General features: G+C 30.3%; 1 protein-coding gene across 3 annotated transcripts in view; it reads left to right on the plus strand.

Moving 5' to 3' along the window:
• Positions 1-22,505, plus strand: part of LOC140443510 (limbic system-associated membrane protein) — a 1,158,062-nt gene that overhangs the window by 878,434 nt on the left and 257,123 nt on the right. For all 3 annotated transcript variants that reach the window (XM_072534819.1, XM_072534818.1, XM_072534821.1), the window contains one exon: positions 12,645-12,742. In XM_072534819.1, the coding sequence (XP_072390920.1) occupies positions 12,645-12,742 (98 nt within the window). The remainder of the gene's footprint in view (positions 1-12,644; positions 12,743-22,505) is intronic.

Raw genomic sequence — 22,505 nt, forward strand, 5'->3', positions numbered from 1 at the left:
ATTTATTAAAGAACGAATGCACACCTGTACTGATTGTTACTGATTAAATACTACATGGCTGAGTGACTAATGTCTGTGTCAGTCGTACTAAAGTAGGGCTACGATTTAAAACGGTACGCATTAGCAGAAAACTAATAATTTCTACCAATTTCAATAAAAGTTATGTTTAACTTTCATCTTTTTAATCATGTTCGTTGTCACTTATTCTTCTTCAAGTTCCATCTTCTATCGAAGAATGGAAATCATCATGGCTGTGCGAACCCTGTTGAGTGCCGGTACATTTTATTGTTATTTTGTTCTCTAAGAGCCTTTTATCCCGAAATACACTACAATTAACTATTGCTGTCTGATGTTTGTTTATTTTGACTGTATTTTTAGATAATTTATTTTACCTTTTAATGTCTAAAATTAGGAGAAAATTTTTAATTCTTCATAATTGTAATTTTGTTTCCTAAATTATGGTATCAGAATATTTTTGCACGATGTTAATAAAATGAAATATCATACTGTATATTAAAAATAAAACGGCAACCCTAAATTTTCCGAGTATATTTCTAAAGGTTCTAAATTTATAATAAAACTGTAATAAACAAACCTCTATCTTGCAGTAATTTGATTTACTTCCAAAATCTGCTCTCATATGCCGCTTTACATAATATCTCGTCCAGACTTTTTGCTCTGCTTTATACACATATTACATATCATCGTGAAAGCACACGAGATAGGATCTCATGCGTGCATATACTTCCGCCAAAAGGTAATTCAAATTAGCCCCTAAAACCCTTTATCGAAGCAGTTTCCTTTAAAACTCCCGACATCGATAATACAATTTCCGGCCCACAATGACCCATATTCAAGTTATCTCGGCGAAATTCAAATGTAAAAGCATTGAGTTCCTTTCTGCTTTATAAATCCGACATTGTTAAGCTGCTTTCTTCTATATCCACAAATCTATTTGAAATATGTTAAAACTTATCTATACACATTCAGTTCAATAAGTTTTCAATTAGAATTAGCAGTACATACAATCAGAAAAGCGTCTTTATTTCAAATAATTTTCTACAACGCGATATGTTAATTCGTATATTCTATACAAACAGAAATCATAAATAAACAACAATTTAATCTGAAGTTTCAGAAAAATATGTTTCACATATATTTCAGATTAATTTATTGCAGTGTTAGAATTGCCAACCTTTATTTAAAAAATATTAGCTTATTGTACCTCTTAATCTGTATCAGCTTGAACGGGTATAGTAAATGTTTATCATATACTTTTGATATACTTGGTAGTCTTAAAAACGTGTTTGCCTTACTCCATAGTCATGTAAGATATGGTTGACTGTTTGAGTCTCTTTGCTGCTTACTCTACAGCTTAAAACCTCATAAAACAGACCCATTGTATGCAAGTGTCCCTTAACTGGCGCATGTCTATTAAAAAAATATATTATAAATCTGAGCTAATTTCTGCATATTTTCCGCAGAACTTCAGGATATATTTTTTCAGTAGGAGTTATGTTCTATTCGGTTACAGGTATTTTTCCTGATGCGTACGATGTATTTTGGAACCCTTACAGCCGGCTCTGGTCCGAAGTATTTTGTACCTTTTTTTTACACTTGCCTAGAGTTTACCTTATGACTTCTATATCCTGTAGGCATTTTAGTATCTGTGCTTTTATTGACCGTGTAATAAAGCTGGAGCGCTATATAATGATGTTGTATAATATATTCTTGCAATGGTTAATTATTTGAACACACTAGATAAGAACACATTATCTAAGTACAATACTAGATAGTACTCAGTTGACGATGACAATATTAACATCGACCATTCTATTGATTTTTCATTCTTAATAATAATGATAATGCTAATAATCCCGTGATTTCCAGCTATTTAACTCACGTGCATTTGTTATTATAATATGTTTGTTATTTGCTAATTAATACACGTTATTTAATAAGCTTTCGATTACATTGCAAATTTCACTAGGTCAACGTGTGTCCTCTTTACAACGATATTTTGTGTCATAAACAAACAATCTATTTTTGCAAATGTGTGTCACGTTGTCAAAAAATATTACTTAGATCTGATGCTTAATTAAGTTACATCCCAATCCCTCAGAATAAAGATTTCTGAGTGCTGTTCGTTTTCAATCAATTACATGAACTGTTTTTACTTTTTCCTCTACCATTCTGCAAAGTTTAAGTCAAGATTAGCATCATTCCTTCTTCTTCTTAAAGTGCCTATCCGTTCCGGATGTTGGCGATCATCACGGCTATCATTACTTTATTCGTGTTATACCACTTTCGTAAATTTTAAAGCCAGGAAATGCATCATATAGAGATAATAATTCTAAAGCAGTTTGAATTGTTTTCAAATCAAAATTTATATTTTTAATTTAAAAAATCTCACCTTTAATTTAAAAATCATTTTGAATTCGTACACATTTGCTTAACTATCCACAAATTTCGTAAATAAACTTAGTTTTAATAACTCCTTTTTATATTATGTGACATGTGTCTTTGAAATACGTAAACAAATTCAGACCAAAAAATATTTTAAAGAAAAAGGAAACAAATAATTAAATTGTAAAGAGAAAGAACTTAAAGAACTAACTCGGTTGTTCAAATCATCAACTTCTCCGGTATTAGCTCTGGCTTATTTTATTCCACTCATATTTTAACTGATCAGGATTGAAAAAAAAAAAGCTTAACTAGGATGCTATGCTCTGCTATAAACCCTATAATAATTTGGCATTTCCTTGAATATGTTTCTCTTGCTTATTGGTATTAGGTAACCTACAATGTATTGGTGACCTACAATTCATTTTAAGATTGTGCCTAACAAACTATCATCGCAAAACAATTCTTTTCAACTCGCAAGGCAATAGTACATTTAGCAAAATAATATTTAAATCTAATTTTAAAGCAATTTACCAAATTGAATATAACGTGTTCATTAAATGTTATTGTCGACACCACAATATATAGAATACTCTTGATCGTTTGGCTGTTAACAATATCTATTGTTTAAAATATTTAGATATTTAAATTCGTGTTGTTTTTGATAAATATTTTATAATGAAATTATTCACTCAATCGTATTTATTACAGCTTTAGGCAAATCGTGCGTTTGAACTTTGATAATAAAATTGTGTGAATTCGATAGAATATCCAAAAACTACCGCTACAAGTAAAAAAAGGTCATACCTTTTACAGTACCGCTACAAGCCATTATTAATAATAATGCTTTACAGTTATTGTTGACTCTCCATCAACTTCAAAGATACAGTAAATGAAATATCAGATAAAAGCTATGACTTTGTTTTTTATGTCTCTTCGAGATAAAGATAATTTTATCTAATTTTAGATGAACTGATATGTAAGTATTCCACACGAAACGTCTTTAACAACGGATAAAGTAGGAAGTATCCTTTTTTCAAAAAGGAAACCAAATTTCCTTTTATCTATTTTTCCTTTTCCAAATTTTGACCCATAACCCTTCCACACACACACACACACACACACACACAAACACACACACACACACACACACACACACACACACACACACACACACACACACACACACACACACACACACACACACATATATATATATATATATATATTTATATATATATATATATATATATATATATATATATATTTATATATATATATATATATAGTATTTTTCATATAAAAATGCGTGCACGTCATTCAAGATTTACGACGTCAGAACACAGCGTTGCCAAAACATCAGAATAGTTAGTAAGTGAGGAATTTTGAAAATGTCAACTATTTGTCAAACTACTATATTAACAGTAAATACACTTAGTTTTAAGATTCTGCAACCCACTAAAATACATAAGAAAACATTTTAATAGAAAATTATATATTCTAAATCTTAAACTTACCTCTTTCAGAGCATTAATAGTAAAAACGTCCCGCGATTATTTCTTGTTCAAAATAATATATCTTATATGAAAGCTTATCAGCTTTCTACATACTATTTAGTTGTTTTGGCATTGCACAATCACAATACATAACAATAATTAGTTTTTAAAGCTATTAATCTAAATTTAATATGTATTTATAAATACAATTTATTAATATAAAATATATTATGATCAAATTGTGTAAGAAATCAAAACATAAACAAAATTCTTACACTAAAAAAGCGGCAACACTTTGAACAATTTTACCAAACACTGAACTGTCAAAAAATTTGAAGTATTCCCTTTTAAGTAATTGTGTACAATTGTCTAATATATTTAATTAAAATTATTATTTTGTGGAATATTAGACTTAAAGAGTTATTTCATAAAATTTATATTATTAATAATAACAAATGTTTTTGGTTATTTAATCAATATATTTCTAAAATTCCCAATATAATGATGATTACATTTTTCTGATTATTATACCATGTTGACGCCTATGAAACATCGAGTAGTTTTGTATGGGTTTCGTATTTTAGCTGTGTTAGGAAAATTTGAACTCTAAGGTTGACGTTCTGGAAAAATTCACTGTCAAAAAATAACAAGAAAATAACAATATATTTATAAATAAAAAAAATATATATAAATATATAAATATAAACATGTATATATATATACATGTTTATATTTATATATTTATATATTTTTTTTATTTATAAATATATTGTTATTTTCTTGTTATTTTTTGACAGTGAATTTTTGAATAAAAACTTTTTTTTATAACCAATCCAAATACTGTGTTTGTCTTACTAAGTTTTAAACCTTTTTAAAAACTAGTCTCCATTAATTTAGTTTTGTATAAATTCCTTTAGCTATCTTTTGCTAATACTTCATTATGAGCATATATAAAGTAGTAGGTATTGTTAAACTTTGTTTAAACATTAAAGGAGTAAGCACTGGGGCCTGATATTCTATTTTTACATGAAATTTATCAGTATATCCCACACATATGCTAACACTAGTTGATATTTATTTATATGTTATATCTCTTGCAATGTTCACATACTTACTGGGGAGTCCTTTATTATTCAACACTTACCACCAAACACCCTGACAAAGTCGACCTTATAATTTCTGAACCTCAATAACTTTATAGATCCAAGAACCTAGAAACTCTGTGTGCTTCTAAAATGTTTTACGTTAGGGGACCCGTCATTTCTGTTTATCTTTTGTTTTCTCAGAGATCTCTTAGTATTATAGCCTTAAAATTTTTTAAACATTTGATACCTGAATGTTTTTCTATCAGAAACATATCTAGTATTGATCTAAAGTATTTTCTAGTGATATCTTAATACAGTTTATTAGATTGTAAGAATAAATTACAATTTTAGTTTAAACTATTTCTACTTTGACATTTCTATTTTCACTTCGAAAATTGTTCATCGTTCTTAAAATATACATCAGTAAAATAGTTAAAATTATAATTGAGCTATTTCGACTACTAGAATTCACGTGAAAAATCAGATACTCGCAAAACATTAAATTTAATAAAAAGTAACTTTAAATTTAAAAATACATTGAAATATAATACTCTTAACTTGTAAATGAAACGGATAATAATTGATCTACCACACGAATAGAAAATGGAAACAAATTCAAAAAAGTTTTTATTTTCCTGCGAGTTTTTTAAATTGTTTTGGAAACTTTCAAATATTTCACGCAAACTCGCAATAAAAAATACTTTTGTAAATTTTATGTAAAATTTACTTACTGTAGGGCCTCAAATATTTAATTTAATATTTTTGCTTTATCAGCTCTTTGTCGTTTTTGTATTTTTCTCATTAATTTAACAAAAATCAAAATGTATTCGTTAGCAAATCTAAACTTGCAACTTCATTAAGAAGTTAAAATGTTTTCATTTCATTGTTTATGGAAATTCAAGAAAAGTTACCGCTGTAACTAAATGAATTTGAAAGTTCCTCAATCAAAAATTGTTTTTTGAATTGCAGTGTCTTTTAGGTTTCTCATTAATGATTACAATTTTAAGAGGGTAGGGCTTGTTGCTTTTAATTTTCTTTCATTTCACTAGTTCTTCCATGTTCAGCTGTTTACAGAATCGTCGACCTACAGCAATAAATACTGCTGAGAATTTAGTAAAAATAAATTAGTTTTATTAAAAATATTCACAAATAATATATATTCCAAAAGATACTTTGCTTTATATTGGTTGTATTCCAATTAAATATTGCTACATTTGTAGTTACCGTTTAAAATCATAACAATACACAAGTAGAAAGTAGTCATACTTGTTTTAGAGAGAAATTATGACATCACAAGTGCTTCTGTCAACAGCCTTGGTCAATATTAAGGACAGCCAAGGCAATGTACATGAGTGTAGGACTCTGTTAGACAATGGATCACAAAGCAACTTTGTAACAAGGAGATTTTGTGAAAAATTAAATATAAGTATGGTGTCGGTTAATTTTAAAATAATAGGAGTAGGGCAAGCGATAAATAAGTTAAATAATCGAGTGAAGCGAAATGTATCTTCTTATACAAGCAATTTCAATTCAATTATTGATTGTTTAGTGGTAGAAAATATTACCGACAAGCTACCTACCACCTCATTTAATAAAAACATTTTTAAAATACCAAAGGATATTAAATTGGCTGACCATATTTACAATCGAGCGAGGGAAATTGATCTGTTAATAGGATCATCTGTATTCTGGGAAATATTACAATTGGACAGGATTTAATTAGAAGATAGCAAAATTGTTCTACAAGTGACAAAATTAGGATGGATCTTGGGCGGCGTGATAAGCTCAACGTCTAGTCAGGTAGAAAAGCATGCTAGCAATTTTTCCAGCGAGTTGAGCTAGGAGCAGGCTATTGATAAAATACTGTTGAAATTCTGGGAGATAGAAGATGTTTATTCTAGTGTAAAAACGATTCTTTCAGAAGAAGAGCAATATTGCGAAACTTATTTCAAAAATACATTCAAGCGATCAGCGGACAATAAATTCATTGTATCGATTCCATTTAAGGAAAATTTAACAGATCTAGGTGATTCACGTAAGAATGCTTTACAAAGATATTTTTCACAGGAAAGTAGGCTCTTAAAAAATCCCGAGCTAAAACGCGATTATGATAGTTTATGCAAGAGTACTTACAATCGGGACATATGAGTGCGATTGATGAAGAAGGAGAGCAACAATTAGCTTACTATATGCCTTATCATGCATTTGTTCGTGAAACAAGTAAAACTACACGTGTTCGAGTAGTATTTGATGCTTCAATGAAATCGGAATCCGGTCTGTCTCTTAATGAGGTACAATGTGTGGGACCGACCTTGCAAGATGATCTTTTTTTAATAGTTCTCCGGTTTCGAAAGTATCAATTTGTTATGACTGCAGACATATCAAAGATGTATCGAATGATTCACGTATCTCCCGAACAACATAAACTACAGAGAATATTTTGGAGACAAAACGCAGCCGATGACTTAAAATTTTATCAGCTGAGCACAGTGACGTACGGTACGGCTTCAGCTACTTATTTAGCTGTAGGCTGTCTAACACAATTAGCAAGTGAACATGAAAAAAGTAATCCTAAAGCGAGTGAATCGATAAAAAAGTCTTTCTATATGGATGATTATCTAGAAGGAGCAGATAGTGAGCAGAATTACTGGCTTTACAAGCACAAGTGACATCCATTTTAGCGAGTGCAGGATTTCAACTCAGAAAATGGCTATGTAACAAAAGACGATTATTGACAAAATTCCAAGTAGAAACGAGCTTGGAATCAAGTGTCTTAAATATAAACAATGGAGAGACGAACAAGACATTAGGGATATTATGGGACTCTAAATCTGATTCCATAAAATATTCCTTGCCGGTATTTAAAACTTACCAAGCTATCACGAAACGCGTTATATTGTCGTCTATTTCGCAGATTTTTCACGCTCTAGGTCTACTCGGTCCTATTGTAACAGTTTTGAAATTATTAATGCATATATTATAATGCATATATATTAATCTTATAATATATATCCAAACTTTTATGTTCAAAATCCAGAGTAGCACCAGTTAAAACGTTATTAACTATACCGCGATTAGAGCTATGTGCTTCGTTGCTATTAGCACAGCTGGCACAGAGAACAATAAAGGATTTACAAGTTAAGTTTAATAAGTGCTATTTTTATTCGGATTCACAAATAGCATTATCATGGAAAAAAGGTCCAGCTAGTAAGTGGAAATTATTTGTAAATTTCATTTACACGATTTGTAGCAAATCGTGTAAATGAAATTCAACAACTACCAGATGTGAGTGATTGGTATTATGTAGCGACTGATCAAAATCCCGCGGATCTCGTCTCTAGGGGTATGAGCGTTGATGAGATACTTATGTCAAATTTTTGGTGGAAAGGTCCTAGTTGGCTAAGTACAAATGATCTAAAAGAATTTATATCTAGTAAAATCCTAAATTTTGAAGGCTTACCAGAGCAAAAGGCTACTGCTCATCACTCAATATTAATTGATAATTTTAATTTGTTCACACGTTTTTCAAATTTGAATAAACTTATTCGAGTAACAGCGTATATTGCAAGATTTATATTCAATTGCCAATTAAGGCTAAAGGTGAAAGATTTATGCAATAAGGAAAAAGGGTGGGCTTATTTACTAGTAATGAATTAAGAGACGCACTCGACATATTAGTAACCTTGGCACAAAAGGAGTCTTTTTCTGAAGACTTTGAAAGATTAAGTAAGGGTTTAAGATTGAAACGCAATAGTACCTTATTATCTTTGAACCCATTTTTAGAGAATGGTATTATCCGAGTGGGCGGCCGGCTGCAGAAGTCAACCTACGAATACGATAAAAAATATCCAATAATTTTGTCACCTAAACATGTACTAACACGTTTAATTTTAAAATCTGAGCATCAACGATTGATGCATTGTGGGCCAACTATGTTGTTGGCTTCGATTCGAGAAAGGTTTTGGCCAATATCTGGACGTAATATTTGCAAGGGAATTGTCAGGAACTGTATCTCATGCATTAGAGCAAAACCTATACCTGGTAATTACATTATGGAAGAATTACCAGCTACACGAATAACACAATATTTACCTTTCATTAATATGGGAACGGATTTTTCTGGTCCGTTTTTGTTAAAAGATCGATTGACTAGAGGTTCTAAATTAATAAAAAGCTATGTATGTATATTTTTATGTTTGTTGACAAAGGCTATGCACCTAGAGGTTACATCTGATCTAACCACTGCTTGTTTTTTAGCTGCTTTTAGACGATTTGTGAGCAGACGTGGAAAACCAAGTAAAGTTTATTCAGATAATGGAAAAACATATGTAGGTGCAAAAAAGGAAGTACAAAGTCTTAATAACTTTCTCAAAAATCAAGCGATATCGGAAGAATTCAATAGTTACTTCACCGATCAAGGAATAGATTGGCATTTCATACCTTTCAGAGCGCCAAATTTCGGAGGGATCAGGGAAGCCGGGGTTAACAGTTTTTAATTTCAGTTTATGAGGGTTGTGAGAGAAGCACATTTAAATCTAGAAGAATTTCACACAGTACTCACATAGTATAAGTCGAATCAATTCTTAATTCACGTCCTTTATGTCCTATGATATCCTCTCCTGATCAGTTAAATCCTTTTACTCCCGCTCACCTTCTTCTGGGAAGAAGTTTTTTTACGCTGCCAGACAGAGATGTCAGTCAGATACCAGAAAATCGTCTCAAGCGTTTCGAGCGATTACAAAAAATTCTCCAGCATTTTTGAAGAAGATGGAAGAGAGCATATCTTGCTGAACTACAAATCAGAAGCAAGTTGAAACAACATTCCGAGAGAATCATCCAACCAGGAGATATTGTACTAGTGATAGATGAACAGACTCCAACCCTAAGTTGGCCAATGGCTAAGATGGAACAAGTTCATCCAGGAACTGATGGAGTAGTGCGAGTGATAACAGTCCGCATAAACAATAAAATGTTTTAACGACCCGTATCAAAACTTTGTATCTTACCGACTGAAGCACAGGACATAGATGAAAGTGTTAACACATTTCAAGGCGGCCGGTATGTTACGGAGAATTAAAACATAAGTGCAGTTACGGTGAGAGTGGGTGCAGTTGTCCACACCTTTAGTTGAGAAGTGACAGCAGATCAAAAAAGAAGAAGACAATGAAGTTAGAAACAAATATAATTTTGAGCGTAACAATAATGTGTGTAATGAGATTTTTGTAAGTTTCTTTTAATAAAAATAAAGTCTACTAGTGTATTAGTTTTATGCAAGCTAGGTATCCAAACAAGCGATTTACCCCAACAATTAGTATATAATACTTAGATCTAGATGTTAAAGAAATTGACATTTCATGTTCTTTTCTTGTATTGTGTTCTTTTATTCTTATTTTTTAAATATTCAGAAGAAGAGGTTTGGGCAGAAAGAAGAAATCCTGGCTGAGAAACTTGAGAGAATGGTTTCAAATACCAGAATCTGCGAACATAATACATGCGGCACAAAACAGAGAAACCTATCGTTTAATGGTCGCCAACCTTCGGTAGAAGACGGTACATAAAGAAGAAGAAATATTCAGGATATTAACTTATATGTTTCTGTTTCTAGTGGTTATGAAGCTCAATAATTTTTGTTCGTAAATCATTATCTTTTATAATTTTCATCTCTTTATATTACTGCACTTTTTTAGTTATAATAAATATATATTTGATCACCTGTTCTATTCTAGAATACCCTAATTATTTATATTATTTTACTTTGGGCATTACTGTTCCTGTTTTTGATACAACTTTAAAGTTAATGCCTTATCCGGCACTTGTAAGTTATGTATTACAACGTGGTTTACTGCGTAGGCACATAGTGTTTTTGTTTCCTGGGATACATATGGTATCCTGAGAGTTTTTTAGGACAGATCATATGGATTTGTTTTCTCTTTTTTGGTCTTTTTAGATAGTATATCCTATGAGGTATATTTTTACGGATGGTGTTTTTTCTTTTGTATAGAGTTAAATAATTCTATGCATATCTACATTTAAAAATCGGGTGTAGAATTATGACGCTTTGAAGTTTTTTGTAGTTTTACTACATTCATTTGTCATCTTCTATATTTTGTCGATCACATTTATGCATTAATTTGTTCTTTGATATAGATTCCTGATTTAAATTTGATAGAAGTAGCATTTATTTTGTGTATCATTATCTTTTCTCTTTCTTTATTAACTTACTTGTTTAGTCTTTTAGGACTTGTTTTTTGAATGTTAATGTTGCTCTTTTGTATAGAACTTGTCTTATTTGACATAACAGTAGTTAGTAATTATTTTTGGTCTTTGTTTATCATTAATTGCATTAACATTTCATTATCTATATGCTTTTAGTTATGTTTATTGTTATTATTTTATATCTTTAGGTACTCAGTTATCCAGACTACTTATTATTTTACTTTAAGATTTATTCATTAGAATTTTCTGAAATTCACTTATTTGTGATATGATTTCTGTTTTTTTTTTAATATTTACCTGAATTTGGTTAATTGCCCTGTATTTTATATACTTACTTTGAGTTTCATTACTACTTGGACTTTATACTATGTCTTTATACTTAGAAGTAAGTTACATTCTTGCTTAAAATATATTTTAATTTGTTTTTTTTTTGTTTAAATAATGTTTAAACAATTTTAGTTTGGCGGATACTACAATTCGTTGAAAAATAGTGTTCCCTGAAAAGAATAATAGGATGTATACTATTCAGATGGGTTTGAAAAGATACCAAAACATCCCTGCTATGGGGCCAAATGACGAACGTATCGTCAACATATCGTAGCTAATATGTGGGTTTAAGCATTTATGTGGATATTGCTCGGGTCCTGAAGTCTTTCCTAAAGATATCGGCAGTTACATGAGATAGTGGGGAGCCCATTGGGTCACCATTTATTTGTCTGTAGAATTGATTTTGGAAAAAAAATTAGTGTTGGACGTGGGTACAATAATTAATGAGAGATAAGTGGTCTTGCAGGATACTGTATTTAGTTTTCAGAATATTTAGAGTTTCGTTAAAGAAGTTCAATGAAATAAAAAAAATTTTGGCGAAGGATGAAGCATTTTCGGCAAGAGGTTGTAGAGTTTTGGCCAAGTACTTGGCCAATGGCTGTGTAGGGCATTTGTATGCACTGACAATGGGACATAGAGGAATATCGTGTTTGTTAATTTTGGGTAGTTCATATATTTGAGGTGTTCTGGAAGACTTTTCACGAGGAATTAGAGATTGTTTTATGTTTTATATATATATATATATATATATATATATATATATATATATATATATATATATATATATATAATATATATATATACATATATATATATATATATATATACAGATATATATATATATATATATAATATATTGAGTAGGATACCTAGTAACTAACGAGTATCCAAACTTAATTATTTTTAAAAACTATAAGTTTGGTCACATTTTAATTGATATTTTTGCAGTCTTTTACACTTTTAATCATATTCTGTGTACTTAACCAATTTTAAGTAGATACCTAGTTATCCGTTAAATGACTTTAAACCTATTCAAATATCCGTTTGATGAGGATACTCTGAAAAAGACGTTGGGTCATTAGTTCAAAATATAATTCAATTTACTCTTCTGTTTCAGATCCTCCTGAAATCTCGGTAGAAAGGCCCGTTGTTCATTCTGCGGAAGGTTTTGAAGCTCAACTTGTCTGCATTGTACATGGAGAAAGTCAACCAGAAGTAAGTAGAAAATATTAGTAAGGGCGCTTTACATTCTATAGTAAAAAATATTTAATGAAATAAGACTTTTTTACTTTAAATAAAATCAATAAAATACTACATTGATAATTGCAATGATTAAAGACATTATGATGATATTTAATATACAATAATAATATAATAATTTAATCAGTGAATTGAGAGAAAAAGTTATAGAACTGAAACGAGAAGCTGCTACGTTTGGTCTATATATAAATAAAAGTAAAACAAAATATATGGAGTGCACAAAATCGAATGAACATGAGAATCTGAAGGTAGACAACCATACCTACAAATATGCCTCCCTTTTTCCCTACCTAGGCTCAATAATAAATGACAACAACAACATCAGTCAAGAAATACAAGCACGGATTCTTAGCGGTAATAAGTGCTTTTATGCATACAAAGACTTAATGAAAAGTAAGTTACTGAATCGTGAGTCTAAGCTGAGAATCTACAAAACAGTAATTAGACCAGTGGTCACATATGGATGTGAAACGTGGACCCTCTCAACCACTGATGAAAATCAACTGAGAATATTTGAGCGCAAAATACTAAGGAAGATATTTGGACCAACCCAATGCAGCGATAGTTCGTGGAGAATTAAAATGAACCACGAGCTGGATGAACTAATGCAGAGCGCAGATATTGTCAGATTTGTAAAATCACAAAGACTAAACTGGCTTGGTCACCTAGAAAGAATGCCAGATAATCGAGCTGTAAAAGTAGTCCAGAGATGGAAGCCCCAAGAAAACAGAACAAGAGGAAGGCCCCGTAAAAGATGGATAGACGACGTAGAGAGGGATCTTAAAACCATGAACATCAGGCAGTGGCGAAGGAAAGTATCCGACAGGGCAGAATGGAAGAACATTGTTAAGCAGGCCAAGACTCACAAAGGGTTGTAGCGCCATTAGAAGAAGAAGAAGAATTTAATCAGTCTTAAAAAAAAATATTTTTTTATTTTTACCAACAAAATTAGTCCAATTTAAAACTTATTTTTAATCGTAGGATTGTAGAAGAGCTTGTTGGTCGTGAGGCTTATATGCTTTAATTGTCAGCATAGTAGTGGCTCTCAAGAATGTCTTTTAACAATCAACTAGGTATATACTAGATTATATCTTGCATATGCAATAGGTTTAAATTTGGATACAAAACTCATAATATTAGTGTATCAGATATGTATGTAGAGGTGTATCAGAAAAGAAGATAATTAAATACTAGTTTACCAAAAGGAGGTTAAAAAGAGATCGACGTAGTACTTTGACAATCAATTAAATTAAGAGATTGACAAAAAACCTGAAAATTATGAACAGTACTCCAAAATATAACAAATGATAAAGCACATTAAAAAATTAAAGAGAACTAAAGCATTTATGCCACATGCTATTTCTGTGGAAATGTGGAAAACCTTAGAAGACACCAGAACAAGTTGGCTAATAGATTTATTTAATATAATCATGAAACTGGGCAGGCAGAAATGGCAGGCAAATAAAGAACCAGGATATTAGTATCTATTTACAAAAACACAGAAGATATACAACAATGCACAAATTACAGAACTATAAAATTACCTAGTTTTAACATGAAAATATAAAAGAGTGTAATTGATAAACGATAAGTAAAGAAACCGAAATATCCAATAATCATTTTGGTTTTCGCAAGGCTGACACAGTAATAATGAAACAAACGCTCATATGTTTGTTTTCATTATTCATTAATCTAGAGAAGGCATATGATATAGTTTCTCAAGAGATTCTGTGGTGGGTGCTCAATAAGAAAGCAGTTCTCGGTGAATATATGAAGATTGTGAAAGACATGGATGAGGCAGTCACAACTAGGGCTAAGACAGTTGTGGAAGAGACTGATAGATTTCATGTGAAAATAGGATTGCACCAGGGCTTGGTTCTTAGTTCTTATTTATTGTCATTGTTGTTGAATTAGATAACAGTGATACTACAAGGTATCCACCCCTGGTGGTAAATGTATGCTAATGATATAGTGTTAATAGGAAGTACTCGAAGGGATTTAGAACAAAAACTGAAACAGTGGAGACAAAATCTTTAAGAAAAAAGTTTAAAGGATAAAATTAAGGAATAGTATATTAAAAACAGTCTGATAATGTTATGAATTGTTGAAAATATAAAAAAGTATAAGTCTTAACTTAAAGATGGTTCGATCATATTTAACGTCGACACGATAATCACCTAGTATAAAAAATTGCTAATTTTCAGGTTTCTGGGAGGAATAGGAGTGGAATACCAAAGATCTTATATCAGAATTATATCTGTGTTTTTTAATTTGTTGATTTCCATAGATTCTAACAAAGATAGCTTAAGGCCTTTATTTTGAATGTGTAGAATTTTAAATTCGTCATTAAAAGAATGATTATGATCTAGAAGGTGAAGTGCGTATGTAGAATCTGTTTTTCTATTATTGAAAGCCCTTTTATGTTCTGCTATTCGTTTATTAAAATTTCTACCTGTTTGACCAATGTAAGTTTTTGGGCAGTCGCCACATTTAAGTTTGTACACACCACTGTGTAAGTGGCAAATATATTAAAAACAATAAGAGCCAATATAAAAAACACTTACACAGTGGTGTGTACAAACTTAAATGTGGCGACTGCCCAAAAACTTACATTGGTCAAACAGGTAGAAATTTTAATAAACGAATAGCTGAACATAAAAGGGCTTTCAATAATAGAAAAACAGATTCTACATACGCACTTCACCTTCTAGATCATAATCATTCTTTTAATGACGAATTTAAAATTCTACACATTCAAAATAAAGGCCTTAAGCTATCTTTGTTAGAATCTATGGAAATCAACAAATTAAAAAACACAGATATAATTCTGAATGACCAGCTTGAGACAAACAGTTCTCCCCTCCTCAACCTATTTCATTAGAGACTATAAAGAGTAAACCCATGCCAAAAACAGATCACTTGAGAAAGGCAATTAGCCGAAACAGCTATAGTGATAAGAATTTAAAATAAATTTTGTGGAAGTTTTGAAAACAGAGTTTTCAGTGTTTTATTGTAAAATAAAATATAAGTTTAGGAAAGTGAACCATCGGTGTAAAAATGTTATTTTTTTTTACTAAATTTTTTTGAACAAACAGTTATTTAAATGTACAAACAAACCAAACCTGATTTTATAAATCCGGTCCTGATTTTTTCCAGATGTTTGTTCAAAAAGAGTTAATTTTTGGCGAGAAAAGTTATATTTTTTTTAATGATGGTTCACTTTGGCTAAACTTTTATTTCATAGTAAAATTTAATTTGTTTTAATCAAAAATTAAATGATTGTGTTAAAAAAAATGAATATGGCATTTAAATTGCCAATATATCTTATTTATGCAGTTCTTATTAGAGTTTCCAAAACTCCTATACAGGGTGAAATTTTTGCTATGAACAAAATAAAGATGGACCTGATTTTTTTTGTTTTAATAAACCAGTAGATTAGGTAATAGTAGTGTAACGTTTAACGAAAATATCGGATACATACAACTTATCGTTCAAAAATAGTAAAGAATAAAACTTTCAGACGAAATTCGCAACTCACCCTGTATATTAATAAACAATGGGAGCAGACACTTTTTAATGGCCATTTTTATTCCTCATAGTGAACTCCTAACGAGATAGGAGTATGTACAATTCTTGATAACTCAAAATAATGTGCTCAAAAATACCAATTTATGTGTAGTTATAATACGTGTATCATATATGATTTAGATTTATTTAAAATATATATAATATTTTTATATAGCTTTCTTTCGTATAACATAAATATGGCTATTAACGTCTACGCCTGTGTCTCGAATAACAAGCTACGCCACTACGTGCTTTATCCTAAGTATCATATAAGGCGTATTTCATCCCAATTTAGAAAGCTTTAGTGAATAAAACTCACAGGGAGTAGAATGGTAAGTGGTCCAGCGGTCACCTGAATTTCATTCCAAGGCCAAGAGAAGGTTTAACGAAACATTGAGTAGGAACAAAGGGTTGCGGCGAAATTTTAATGGATGACCAGACTGATAAAAGTTGAACGATCGGACGAGGGATAGAGCGGAAATTATTGAACAGTTGGTAACAGAGGACAATATAAGCGCTGCGCTGGGTTTATTTAACACATATTACATTATAAGTTACAATTTTTACTGGGAATAAGTCACAAATATGCTTTAAGATAAGTTTTTATTTTAAATTTTTTTTCCACTTTCTTCTCAAAATACAAATTTATATTTTCGAAATTCACACGCCAAAATTAACTTATTTTAAAGAAAAGTTGTGGCTTATTTCCAGTAAAAACAGCAAATTGTATTAAGATGATGGCACACGAAAATAACTTCAGCAAAATATCAAAATAATTAATAAGTTAAATAAAATTTAAATAGTTCTAATATACTTAAATGTATAGAAAATCTAATTTTCTTTGTAATATTATGTCTAAGTTTAATAAAATATAATTATCTAATTTATTCTAATTTTATATTAGATATATTATAAACCCGATTAGATAAGTTTATAAATTATAAACCTTTTCTAATCGATTATAAAATGTAACAATATATATTGCATATTTTTGTTCATTTCAAACAACATTGTATAATTACATATGTTTCCCAATACGATTTATGTTGCGTATTTTAAAAATAAATAATACAAAAGTTTAATATTTTCCTCCATTAGTAGGAATTTTATAAATTGGCTATGAACGAACTTATTATCTATCTGAATTCTTGTATTAAGTACTACCTGAATTTAACAATTATGGGTTTTCCAAAAACAAAAAATATTTTATTAGGGTAGTAAGTTATAGGTATCTACCTGCTTCTAAGGATCAATTTATTTTGACAACCAATTTAAATTTAAAGTAAACGTTATATCGTGTTTGCTGTTTTTTGTGTTTGGTATATATTAATAGCACGCTATATACATTATAGGTACTATAGGTCTCACGTCGTTTAATTTGATGTGTCATAATATGATACTGTTTAGTGCCCTTTTAGTAGTTGCCGTCTGTCTTTTTTCTATCTGAATATATTCGTTATATCCTCCCCTTTCATTATCTATCTCACATGTCACATTCTATTAGTTGTATATTTTGTATTTAACCAGAGGCCTTCTTTCATTCTTCTTTCAAGTCAATAAATCAAAATTTATCTTTTAGTTAATCCATTTGTATTGATATAAATGTAAATCTATATGTATGAAGATACTGTGTAGTACCCTTTTGGTAGTTGCCTTGTTTGTTTTTTTCTTACTTAATATATTCGTTATTTCCTCTCCTTTCATTTGCTTGCATGTTAGGATTCGTTCAGTTGTTTATTTTGCACTCAGCCATAGGCCTTTTTAAAGCCAATAAATCGAAATATGTCTTTTAGTTAAACTATTTTTATCCATAGTGCTCTATAATATCTCGTATATATCTATACGTTCATTAACAGTGAAGACATTGTGTAGTGCATTTTTTTAGGAGTCGCCCTGTCTGTTTTTTCTATCTTAAAATATTAGTGATACCCTTCCCTTTCGTTTAACGTATCACACGATCAGCTCCGACCAATAACAAAGGAGATATAATCTAATGCCCTCTTAGCAATGCCGCAATGTGTATTATTATTTTTGTCTCAACATATTCTCTACGTACTCTCATTTTTATTTAGGTATCATACGTCACAATCCGACGAACCTTATCATTTGCTTATGGAATTTTACATGGAAAATGAAGCAGAAACAGTCTAGCAGCGTTTTACAGATATAGCTTGTACTTAATTTTATTTAATTGTTATTTAATTTTACATCATTCTCTTTAACTTGATTTAATTTTATTTAATTCAATTTACCGTTTTTTATTCTTTTTTTTTTAATTTTATTGAATCTTATTTACTTTTAAATTAATTTTATTTTGGTAAAGCGTTGACGTTTTTAAACGTCATTTTATTTTTAAAGTAAGTGTATGTTTATCTTACCCAATGACATAATAATAAATACATATTATACGTCCTTGATCTCACCTTACAATGACAGTAACCTATATTTTTAGCAATTTTTAATTACTGTGAAGTAGTAAAATTTTTGATTAACAATATTTGAATCATCAATTTGTAGAATGAATTAGAAATAAAACAACCGTATCATGTCAAATGTTGGTAGTTCAGATTTCTTTCCCCTAGGTGGCGTCGTTAGCTTACTGGACAAACGGTTTGACTTATCATCATGGCTATAATATATATATATATATATATATATATATATATATATATATATATATACAAAACCACCAGTTTATTAGGGCTGCAGTCAGAAGGTTGGCCGAGATGGTAGAGAAACATTCTTTTGCCTTTTTGTCAAGCTTTCGGAATTGTTTTATTGCTTTTCCAAAACACTGTAATATAGATGGGAAAAATGGGTAAATGTTTACAAAATATCACAATTTGTCAGTGCAACTTACTAGTCGTTGAGATTATTTAAAATAAACTTCGACACTTAACATTAACAACACAGATTAAAATATAATAATGGACAATACATTCTAAAAATTTTTGACCAGGATAGTAAAACTTAGTTTATTTCATGACCTCTTTTGATAGTGTGTTTTAACTCTAATACATAGAGAACAGAAAGAAAAAACAATGTGATTAAAATGTAATTAGTTGTTCTTGATATTGTATTTATTTTCAAGAGACAAGAGGCCCGTATTGGGTAGAATTTTATTTTTAATTATTAAACTATTAGACCTGTCTTAATAGTATGCAACCAGTTATGCATACGAGAATATGTATAGGTAGAATATTTATTTTATTTTTGATGTTTTTCAAGTATATAACAATAAATGTTGCTCAATTCATCTATGTCGATTTATCTATGTCAGATTTTTTATTTATGCACGATGCACTAGATTTTATGTAACACATTTCCAAGAAAACATGTTTTACATAGTTTTTTTCTTTTGCCAAAATACAGGAATCGACGAAGTTGAACTCATGTTTCCGAGTTATTGCATGTTCTGCGAGTGCACATTCATTTATTTTGTTTGTTTTTATGTCACTACAATGTGAGGTCACCCTATTGTGAAAATGAAGAGATGATTCTCCAATGTATACGTTGTTGCAATTGGCGCACGGTATAGAATAAACAACATTCGATAACTTCTGTATTGTAAAAGGATCTTTTGTCTTTGTGTATAACTTCGATACCATTTTCACATTCTTCGTTGTAATTTTTAAGCCATTAACATTTTTGAAAATGTTTATTTTAGATGGTATTACTGTTGTGTTATTTGTCAATGTCAATTGTTGGACCTCATTGTTATGAAAATTTTGCTTGTTAGAAAATTTCGAAGAAAAAGAAGAAACGAAAATAAGTTTATTTAAAAGCACTATGGGGTAGGAGTTCTCTACCTACTAAATAATCTCAACGACTAGTAAGTTCCACTGACAAATTGTGATCTTTTGTAAACATTTACACATTTTTTATCTATATTACAATGTCTTAAAAAAGGAATAAAACAATTCCGAAAGCTTAACAAAAAGTCAAAAGAATGTTTCTCTAACATCTCGGCCAACCTTATGACTGCAGCCCTAATAAACTGGTGGTTTTGTTTATATCGACAGTCACGAATATCCTGTGTTTCTTATATATATATATATATATATATATATATATATATATATATATATATATATATATATATATATATATATATATATTTGTATAACAAGTAATGGCATGTTTCGCAAAACAGAAAAACAAAAATGGTATATCGATGGAAGACAACCGTATATACGTATTTCTCGCCAAATCCACAAATTGGTTGCATTGTTCCTGTAGTGATCCTTTCCCAAGTTAATATGCTCCTTTTCTAACTTGGCTGTAATGTACTGAAGACGACCAATAGTCAGAAATACGTATATACGGTTGCCTTCCATCGATATACCATTTTTGGTTTTCTGTTTTGCGAGACATGCCATTACTTTTTACTTTTATAATTCACTCGCATTATCCTTTTCCATATATATATATATATATATATATTATCCGGATGACTTGGGGCATTTGTGACTTTGCAGTATTGATTGCTTTTATAACTTGAATTAAATTGAATGCATTCAAAATTACATTTTATTATTATTTGACGTTTCAAGTTTTACTCCGGAAATCTTAAAAAAAAAGACTATTTTAAATAAGTTAGCTGTTATTATAACCAACATAATTATACGTAATGCACATACAACACACAATACATAAACATACAATACACAAAAACATAATACTTTAATACATAATACTTAAACACAGAAAACAGTTACAATTTGATATCATTCTAATACACCACCCACAAAATTTTCAACTAGAAGCATGGCTATTTGCCTACAATATCGAGGCCAAGTAAGTCACACGTCAATTTAGAAACATAACCGCCAAACAACTATTGGTGATAATAGCAGAACACTAATTCAAATAATCTATTTTGAAGACTATTTCCGGCATGGAAATCGAAACGCCAAATAAAAATTATAAAATGTAATTTCCATTACAATTATTTGTAGCTTAATTCTATATAAACATAAAATTAATTTATATTAAGTATTATTCTATTCATAACCTAGGTACAATGGAGCGTTTAATATTGATCTTAGCACTTTCGACTACATAACATCTTTAGATGAATTTAGCGCCGATGGTTTTATACATCCTCATAATATGGAGTCCTTAGTACTGGATAGGATTAATTATAAGTTTAATTTTAGTCCTAGAAGCCAATTAACTTCTCACAACCTTCTTCGACGTCTGTCGAACAATCTTATTTTGATTTGGATGTATTTTCTACATTACGGGTTACAGGGGTGACAAGGCAGATGTTGGATTTTTGGTCGTCTTTAATACTTACTGAGTGTTGCGCTTTTTAATTTGAATTTATTTTCTTAAGACGTTTTGATATTTTATTTATCATTCGATGGTTTTGCTGGGTAGTGGAATGATTTTTTCGAAAGACCACCTTCTGTGTTGGTCATGTTATTAGCAATTTATGATCTCTGTATATTCTCTGTAGTAGTTCTCTCAAAGACTGGCTTACGGTTGGAGGTAGGCTGATGGTAAGGTAGGATATGACATTGTTGGGCTCTTTTTCTGGTTTGGATATCATGACGGTTACAGCAAATTTTCGTATTTTTGGAAAGTAGGATAAGCTTAGAATTCGGTTGAATATATAAATAAAAAAATGATAGACTTGCATAAAAGTTGTTTGAGTGCTTGTCTTTAGATTGAGTCATAACCTACGTTTAATTTATTTTAATATATTTTTTTAACATTTGTACTGGTCAAACTAGTTTAATGGGGAAAGACATTTGACATGCTGCGTTATTAAGTTCTTCCATGTCTATAATAGAGTCTACTAGTTTGGTTTGAAATATGCTTTTAAGATGTACAGCAAAAATGTCCACTTTTCTTTATAGGTACGGCCTGATTCCCCGTTTCATTTTGGAAATGGACGGATGGTTGTAATATGGTCTCTTGAGAGTTTTTGTCGCCTTTCATAATGTCTCGTCATTTACTGCTTTAATGTTTGTAATGAAATGCTCGAAGGCTTCGTTGTTTGCATCTTTAGTGTCTACATCAATTGCTTACAAGTCTATGGTTTATAATATATGTTGGTCTATGTCGTTTTTATATCTTTGACACGAGCTCCTCGCATGACATTCATCGGCGATCAGCCAGCGAATGTGCAGGGAACTTTCGTGGT

This window comes from Diabrotica undecimpunctata, chromosome 6 (genome assembly GCF_040954645.1).
Source record: "Diabrotica undecimpunctata isolate CICGRU chromosome 6, icDiaUnde3, whole genome shotgun sequence".
NCBI classification, from domain to species: Eukaryota; Metazoa; Arthropoda; class Insecta; order Coleoptera; family Chrysomelidae; genus Diabrotica; species Diabrotica undecimpunctata.